Below are 9,802 nucleotides of genomic sequence, written 5' to 3'. Positions count from 1 at the left end.
CTTTTCTAGAAGACTTTTGACCAAGTGTCTTATGTAAATTTTCATCTTCCTCCCCACCCCCCCTACTTTCTTTGCTTGGCATTGTCTTGCTAGCTGTAGTCTACTTAAATTTAATCTTTAAATAGCCTTTCTTTATTCTTTCTGCTTAGCTATTTTGTTTGTATTGTCAATCCCAATACAACAATGGAGATCTGGGATTACAGAATTTGATTCACCATCCCTACAATGCCAACTTAAACATGACATCATTTTAGGAACTTTGGGCAAAGTCACCAGCTGGAGTGCCCCAGCCACCCAAAGTCCTGCAGGGATTCCTCACCAAAGGAATAAGGAATCAGTATCTTACTATATCTATTGCCCATGAACAATGCAAAGTTTTAGAAGCTTAAAACTGATGAATCTTCCTATGCATTGACATCATCTATGCTAAGCAAACAAAACTGCTTTTATCCACAATAACGTTTGTTTCCCTTTATAGTTGCTTAACTTAATTAACTTAATCACACAATTATATGTGTAATATGGTCATATCCTGTGGCTTCTGTAAAAGTTGTTAACTTCAACTTCCTTTGGGTCTCTCAAGCTGAACAAACAAGATTATGACAGAGTCTCCATTGTAACTCACATTTATATATGTTTTATGTATAACAGGTGTTTTCATATTCATAGTCTCTTTTGTTTCTTATTCCCATAGCAACATTTTGAGGTAAGCAGGAATCTGAGGTAATCCAGCCCATACCTGTCAAAGCTGTGGCCCCAGGAACCCACCAGTCTGCTTTATACCTTTCCCCATTCAATCAGCTCAAGGGCAGTCTGGATCTCGTGAATTTCACAACGTTCAGAGACTTCTCCACATTCTCAGCCTTATTTTCTATATTGTGTGTACATTTTCATGGTATTAATCTCCAAAAGAAAACAAGCGTATATTTTATATTTCTACCTTCTATGCTAAAAGGGGATAGACTTCAAATTCAATGAATGTTTGTCTAATTAAGGGGTTTGCAAAGTATGACCTATAGGTCAAATCCGGCCAATTGTTTTTTGTTTGTTTGTTTTGTTTTTGTGTTGTTTTGTTTTTTTGTATAGCCTGTGAGCTAAGCATATCTTTTTGCATTTATAAACAGTTTAACAAAATAAAAAGAAGAAAAAATTTCATTGGGTATAAAAGTTATATGAAATTTAAATTTCAGTTTCCATGCTTTTGGAACTCAACCATGTTCATTCACTTACAGGGTACATAGCTGTTTTCAACTAAAACAGCAGAATTAAGTGCTTACAACAGACACTAACCTTTAAAGCCCCAAATATTTACTATCTGGCCCTGCCATATTTGATGGATATTTCTCCCACTCTGGGTTTGAAAGTGCAATAATAATAACTAATATTTGTATTGCTCTGTATAGTTTTAAAAGATGCTTTTGTATTTCTTTTATTAATTACTGAAAACAACTCATATTATAAATTAGATACCTAAAGCTCAAAATAGTGGTTCAACTGTTCCTAGTCTACGCAGTTGAGATGAGAGGGTTGGGACCAAATGGAAATCTTCTGAAATCAAATCCCATCTAATGCTTGCTTGCATATGTTATAACCGAAAAAATAATTCCATTTCACTTTTGCACATCCCTTATTTGTCATCTTTGCTTTCCCTATTCCAGTGAGGAAACTTTGATGTAAAAGGTCATTGTCACATCTTTGCTGAGTTGCCTGTCAATTTTGGAAAAGAACTTCTAACCTCATTCTAAGCCATATTGAGCTATGTACAATTTCCTGAATTGGCACACTCACTCTTTCCTCGGTGCTTTTTTTCAAATGCCATTTTCATTCTCCTACATGCCATTTTCAACTTAACTTCTGATTATCCTCTAGACCTATAAGACACAACTGAAACCACACCTTGTTTAGTCAAATACCTGCTCCCTGCTCATGTGTGTTAATTGGAACCTGGGCATTCTCTATAGCACCTGCTATATAGGCATGTTGTTCATGTGCTGGACTCCCCAAGGGTTATGGTATTATTCCTATCATCTTACTCAAAATCCACATCAAAATTTCTGAGTAATATTTGTTGATGAATGAATTAGAGAAGAAATTAATGGTTACTGTCAAAAGTTAAGTAAAGTTCATATTACACTGTAAAAATAATACAAAAAAGATATCTAAAGGATGACAAAATGTCTTTTTTAATAAGATAAAATGCTAAAGAACGTATATACACATCACAAGATATTGATACATTTTTATTTGATTTCTGACAGTTTTGTTTTTAACTTTGCCTTTCCTTATAATTTAAATAACAAGGCATAAATGGGGAGTTTACCATCTACAACACTGCAGGCTTTCAATTAATGTCCCATCATAAAGTCTCCTTAAAAAGCTCACCAGCCCCTTCACAGACACCCAAAGGGAAGATCCACAGGCATTGCAATACACTACAACATGAACATCCCTCCAGAATTCCAAGATGGTGCCATGGCTGATGGAAAATCTCATCTATTCATTGGAAAGGAACAATTGTTTTTTTTTTGTTGTTGTAAGTTTCTGTGCTCAAAATGTTTTCTATGGGCTCTGGCTTTAAGTAAACATTGGATAATGCTATTCTCTTCCAGAAGCACTCTGCCTCTTAAGACATCTGACAAGTAAAATCAGCTACACTTCTCATTCACAGGGATTGGCTGGGCAAGAAGGTGCATCACAGAGAGTTTCGTACAGACACAAAATGATTCCTACATACTCTCTTGGTATCTCAGTTTCAGTGTTATTTCAGTGTAAATGGCTATTGACTGAGAACCCCTCAGTTTTCTACTTAGAGGCTTTCTATTTATCTTTCTAGTTGGAGATTTTCATCTAATTTCATTGAGCAGTAGAAGCCAAGGACAGAGCAGTTGTACCAGGTCAAAATACAATATTTGAATTTGTTTTAGCTGTATTTGGGTATGGCTAGATGTGGTTTTAAGGCTGAAATTGGTTAAATCTTCACTATTCCAGGAACCACTCATATCAATCTAGGAAATGGGCGTTAACATTCCTATTTTCCAGATGGGAAGCTGAGGGTAAGATTCTTGTCTAAGGCTACACAGATAACACAGTAGGCATTGAATCCAACTGTCTGTATAATCAAAGACTGTGCAGTTCTTTTAAAAAATTAATTTTCTCACACTAGATATATTTATCTGAAAAAAAGGAGAAAAACAATACCTGTCAATAGTTTCATTATGACAAACAAAAAAAAAAAAAGTAGTGTGTATAAGTACCTGACATATACTAAGTCACAGCAATTGGTAATTATTTTGTTATTACATTACTATTGTATGAGGGTACTTGGCTCATGCCAGTTATCTTCATAAAGTCAGTATCTCTTAAATGAGAGCTTTGCACACAACAAAAGGCCATGGGAGACAAAGTCAAGTCGTTACACTCTCCAAACCAAAGTGTCAGGGACTTGAGAGCTACCACCTGCCCTTTCACCAGGAGTGCCCTCCTGAGCTTTCCCTTAATGGCGTTTGTCCTCTGTTCATTGAAAGATATGCTCTAAGACAGGCTTTAATTCTCTAAGGCCTATTTGAACAGTTGAAGCTCCTCAGAGGACAAGGCTGAAGTAGATTTGCCTTTTCGGCTAGTCAGTGCTGTCATTAGTTAGCGATGGTGTTTCCTCCCCACGGACGGGTATCACATTCCACACTGGGCTTTCAGCAGCCGGCACACTGGTGTCAGAGACTGTACAACCTGTCTCAGATGTGCAGACGCTGTGAGCTCATCTACCTGATCATATGTTGGCTCTTGGAAATTTTTTGTTTTTTTGAACCCCCATGAGCAATGTAATCAATTCACACACAGTTTAAAAATTGTATGAAAAATACCATGAAGTTGTGGCACCTGGGTGGCTCAGTGGTTAAAGCCTCTGCCTTTGGCTCAGGTCATGATCCCAGGGTCCTGGGATCGAGCCTCGCATCGGGCTCTCTGCTCAGCAGGGAACCTGCTTCCTCCTCCTCTCTCTCTGCCTGCCTCTCTGCCTGCTTGTGATCTGTCAAATAAATAAAAAATCTTAAAAAAAAAATACCATGAAGTTATTCCTTCCCTGTTCCTCTGCCACATATTTTATGTCTGCTTGGACTCAGAGACTTTTTTTTCTCTTTTATATTACAGGTTTAAACCAAATACAGATATGGCAAGTGGGTAAGATTAACACAGTTCTTCATTAAATTTGCATGTTACTCTCTGATTATATCATGGGACTAGAAAGCAGCTCATGAAAAAGAGGGTGGGAAAACTAATATATTTTTAGTACTTGAGTATTATTTTAAAATCTATTGAATGAGGCACTGAACCTCAGAGATGAGAAAGGACCTATTTATGTGCTGTCCTTCAGCTACTAATTAGTAGAGTTGGAATCTGAACTCTGACTTTCTGGCTAAAAGTCTGTAAGGACAAGTTCTCCAATATAAAAAAAAAATGAAAACATTTAAGACAATTGATGTGTTTCACTATTTACAATTATGTACCCACTTTTGTGAGGAAAGGGCATCTTAAAGGTTTATTTATAGCGGAGCCAGAGCTAGAACTCAAGACCTCTTCTAGTCCAATCTGCTTGCGAACTACTACTGAGTCTTCTTGCAGAATAAAGTATGAATGCCTTTTCTATGCCTGGCTCTATTAAGTTCTGTGTGGTATGTGTCCATTTGTTTTCAAAATGTTAGGAAATGATAAAGAGATATATAATGACAGGTAGCATTTCTGGAGGGTTCCACTGCCCTGTACATAGCTAAGTGGTTTGCATGTATTACTTCATTTGATACTCAGGGATTCTAAATGTTTTGTTAATAATTTTCCAGTTTACATCTTCAAAACCCAAAGATTATAGAAGTTAATCTATTTCAAGTCACATAACTAGAAAATGGGATTTGAGCCCTGATGGTGTGCCTGGCTCTGATGTCTATGAATCTCTACCATATTTGTACACCTCTACATGAACATACATATAAATAGGTCCCCATGTATCTGTACAGACCAGACCACACTCCTGAACTACAGACATATACCTAGATACCTGCTTGACATCTCTATGTATTGTTTAGTCAGAATCTCAGACAACAAAATCCCAAATTGAATTCATGATTCATGCTTCCTACCTCCCAGCTGCCATTCTCCAAAACAAGGCTATTTTCTCCTGTCCATTCAGTTGTTTATGCTTAAAATTTAGTTTTTCTTGATTTCTTTCTTCCCCTCACAATCTCCTTTGAGTATATCATCAAGCCCTCTGGGTTCTGTCTGGACCAGCTACTATTACAGTGTCTTCTACAAGAGTCTTAGTCCAAACCACCATTGTCCTCTATCAGAATGATTGGGTCCTGGGATGCCCAGATGGCTCACTGGGTTAAAGCCTCTGCCTTCAGCTCAGGTTATGATCCCAGAATCCTCGGATGGAGCCCCACATTGGGCTGTCTGCTCAGCAGGGAGCCTGCTTCCCCTCCTCTCTCTCTGCCTGCCTCTCTGCCTACTTGTGATCTCTGTCTGTCAAATAAATAAATAAAATCTTATAAAAAGAAAAAAAAAAAAAGAATGATGGGTCCTAACTGTTCTTTCCTCCCCCCCTCTTCTTCCCCTATAGCCTGTTCTTCATTGAGAAGTGAGATGTGTTTTTTTTTTTTAAAGGTAAATCTGACATTATCACTTTCCTGTCTAAAAAACTTTGCCAGGCTTTAATTTCTAGTTGTTGACCAACTACCCCATACACAGAACTGTTAATAAGGAACTTATGAAGTGAGTTCTATTTCATGAAAATGGATGTTTAACACATAGAGTCCAGTTGGGCTTAGGGTTCTGAAAAGAAAGGGAAAGTGAGACAAGATAAGAAATGTGGCTGCTGAAAATGGGAACTGACGATGGCCTCACAGAGGCCCAGGATTTTACATGGGGAGCTGAAGCCAGGATGCCTCCAGAGCCCTGTACAAGACTTTTGACCAAGCCAACAAGATTACTCTTGTACACATGTAAGCCAGGCATGCAGGCGAGTATAATTCAGCTGAGTGATGAGACAGCCCATGACCACACTTTCAGGCCTCTTGAAATCAATAAACCCAGGGAGTGGGAGTTTCATGTTTCTTCAGCAACACCACAGGCCATGTTGTCTGGGAGTTAATGGTCTAAGGGATAAGAATGGCAGCTAAGGGATTAATTGTTTGACTCCTCATTAACCCAAGAAAACACAGCAAGAGACATTTGGCTTCCACACAAAATCATACAAAATTCTCTCTTTATTAAATATACATTATTTACAGTTTAAGTCTTCCTTCTGTACAACAGTAACCATAGAAAACAAAGAAATCTAAGGCTAACTTTTATTTTTCCCCATACAGTGTATTAAGACATGTTACGTGGTCTACAAAAAGGACTTGGAACGAGGCAACATCACTTGGGATTCTCTTTTAAGAATAAAAATGAGAAGGTCCAAAGGAAAAGCTAGACTCTGCCAGATCTACAAAAGGAGGTGACCTGTTTTGTGCTTTTGCCATAACAAAAAGTCTGACATATAGATTTTGGGGGGAGAGGTTATTTTGCATTTTATTGTTTGTTTGTCAAAAAATAATCTCCCCACTCCTAATTCCTCAAAAAAGAGGGCCACTGCATGCCAGAGAGAGATGGATCTCCCATTTGAAATGGGCATGGTAACGTTCTGATGTAGAGATCTGCAAACTGCAGTCCACAGGCCAAATATGACCTATTCCCTGTTTTTTGTAAATAAAATTTTATTAGAACATAGCCATGCCTCTTTGTGTATATTTGCCCCCACTTCCTGCTACCAAGGCAGAAGTGAGTATTTGCAACCAAGACTATTATTGGTTTGTAAAGCCTAAAGTATAAATCATCCAGCCTTTTACCACAAAACATTTTCTGACTGCTTATCTATTAAATCCTAGAGGCAGACTCCTGGTTCCCCTTTAGCCTGCATTTGTATCTCCAGTGACAACCCTGGACACATTTTTCTTCTTCCTGTTGACTGAGGGAAGTGACAGCCTAAAACATTACAGGGTATCAGATGGCCTGCCAACTACCAGCTTCAGAAGGAGAAAAGTCTTGGTGTTGGACCTCCCTAAATGGGAAGTCCCTCTTACACTATAACTATGCTGCTTTAAAGCAAGGTTTGGTATTTTTTTTTTTTTTTTTGCATGGATATTTAAGGCAGAGCAAGGTTACATAAGTTGACACTGCCATTCAAATAGAAGAGATTATGTTAATATTTCATGTAAAGCCTTTGGGATGGGGTTGACTATAGTGGAAAAATATGACTAGGCAGATGCCTGATAGTATTATCCCTCAAAGTTTCACTGAAAGTTTCTACTTATGGGCCTTCCAATGAGTCTGCAGGGCAATGCAATGTTCCTCCTGCATGCCTAGAACCTATCTTCAGAGGCTGCTGCTGGCATCTGAAGCATGAAATAACATGATGCAAATGAAAAGAAGACAAGGATTTAATTATGAAACAATTAGATTCACCTTTGGTCATGGTCTAGTACTACTCTTCCAATTTTATCCTGGTATTTTGTAATTTTCTGTGTCACTGGGAATGATTGAGAAAGCCAGTGTTCCCAAGTAGTGTTAGATAGTGGGTTCCTGGTAGTATTCATTGTTAGGGATGGAGAATATCACATGTTTTTATAATGTGTCATCCTATGGCAGGACCAACGAAGGGGAAAGAAGGACCCTTAGACTGATTTCAGGACCTCTAGCCTTATACATATGTGAGTTTTGATTCAGGACTGTGGATCTAAAGAGTTTTTTGACAGTTTATTTCCCTTAAAATTGTGTCTGGGTGTTCAACCTGAGCAGGGTGTATCATTGTGATGACAGCACTAAAGCATCCTGGGAAAATCCTGATGAAATAAAAATACTGAAAAAGAAAAAGATGTGGTTAGTGTAGGGCTGGGAAGGGTAAAAAAAAAAAATTGTCATGCAAAGGTGGGTAATGAATTCTTCATGCATACCCCATGATATTGCCTCTTTCCCTAATATGTAAGACAGTTATCTAAATGTATTGAAGGGACTCCTGAATTAGGAGCCACGAAAGTGGGAAGAGCTGCTGCCACTGATCTATAGTGGGAGCAATAACCCTCCACACCTGAGACGGCCACCAACTATTGCCACAGATTCCCTCCTGCACCTCAGCATGTTCTCAGCAGGTGTGGTCAAAACACCAACACCAACTTTCGCCTTTATCCTTGCTCATGTCTGCTCAGCCACTTTGTAGTCTATAAACATTACAAAAGACAGACAACTAGCTTACAAAGTACAATATTTCACTAAAAAAATGTGCTTTTCTGTTCTTCCTCAGAGTACTTTAGTGCAAAATAAGAGAAAAATCACTCAAACATAGGAAGAGTTCAATATTAAAACCTCATATGAAGGTTTCAAACAATTGCCAACTCAAAAGGAAATCTATCCCTACTGAACAGATGTGTATATGTGACATCCTGGAGAAACCTGGACTAACAGCCCTATTTTACAAAGTCTTTATGTATGTGTCTGTTTATACTGTTTTTCCCTTTAAGAGGTTCAACTACTCAGGATTTGTGGGAGCAGAGATGAAAATTGGAGACATCTAAATCTATATACTATATGCTCACCAAATAAGGGGGCTGATGAGGGGAAGAGAGGACAGGTGGAGAAAGAAACAAGAACAGTATGTGGAAGAAATTCAATTACACTAAGTGTTTTTTGTTTTTTGTTTTTTTTTTCAAGAAAACATTGTCAAACTGCATGAGAGACATGAAATAGCACTCAGTTATCCTCCATGTATTCTAAAAGTTTGGGGTTTGCTTACACCTTATTTCATTAACCACTCTCACATCTGCAAAAACAAGGAAATCTCTTTATTTACTTGATCCACTTGCGACGTGTAGGACAATTGAAGCCTAAGTATGTCAAAGCCTTTAGGCTAAAGAAAAATGAGTAGCAGAGCTACACACTGTCTCAGATTCCCCTTAGCAGGCTGGTGTTACAATGTGGATTTGATGGATTGCAGCTATGGGGGAATTCAAAGGAACCCAGGGCATTGGTGGACAAACTGTCAAGGCTTTTTAAAGAAAGATTTCAACAGCCTGGCTTCTATTTCCCTGAATATATCCTGGAGAAGACACTCTGTTTTTAGCTTCCCAGTGTGACTTCTCCAAGTGAATGAGCTTCCTGCAGAGAAGAGACAGGTGTGACTTTCTGGATTGAAAAAATTCACTCAGGGCACAGAGGTGAGACCTCACTTAGATGGACAACTTTTAGTCAGTTATTTACTTGAAGATACTTCATCTAGTTCTCTGAGATCATTTTAAGTAGAGTCAAATTGTTTGTGGGGACAAAGAAGGGTTTTAGGAGGGGTGGAAGGACAGCAGACACCTTAAAGGACATTTAGAAGAGCAAATGAGACACAAGAGGTCATAAACACATGGCTTGAAAAAAACAGAAAAAAGAGGAGGGGAGTGAAAGTGGAGATTGCTGTCCCTATCCCGTAGAGAGTCCCCAGGCCATCAACTGTCAGGTCTGACTGATGGGAAGGAGGATTTTCAGAATACCCCAACCTGAAATGAAGCAAGAATGGAGAGAATGGCACTTCCTCCAAGGTACTTTACAGACAAGGACCATCATTTCCTGCTGTTCCTAAAGAGTTAATCAGTCTCCCTCTACAGAAAAGTATCTGAATAGATAGGTATTTGCTTTGAAGAAGAGAAACAAGGCAGTTTATGGAAGGTAGAATATACAAGAAAAAAATTATGAATATCTTCCCAAAATTTATCCATTTATGTGTCTAGCCAAG

General features: G+C 38.4%; 1 protein-coding gene across 2 annotated transcripts in view; it reads right to left on the bottom strand.

Annotated features, from left to right (window-relative positions):
* Positions 1-6,236: 6,236 nt before the first annotated feature.
* CNTNAP5 (contactin associated protein family member 5) overlaps positions 6,237-9,802 on the bottom strand; it is an 858,994-nt gene continuing 855,428 nt past the window's right edge. For both annotated transcript variants that reach the window (XM_044242676.1, XM_044242675.1), the window contains one exon: positions 6,237-7,888. In XM_044242676.1, the coding sequence (XP_044098611.1) occupies positions 7,851-7,888 (38 nt within the window). In that variant the 3' untranslated portion in view covers positions 6,237-7,850. The remainder of the gene's footprint in view (positions 7,889-9,802) is intronic.

This window comes from Neovison vison, chromosome 3, assembly GCF_020171115.1.
Source record: "Neovison vison isolate M4711 chromosome 3, ASM_NN_V1, whole genome shotgun sequence".
Taxonomy (NCBI): Eukaryota; Metazoa; Chordata; class Mammalia; order Carnivora; family Mustelidae; genus Neogale; species Neogale vison.
This window is presented reverse-complemented; position numbering and strand designations above follow the sequence as displayed.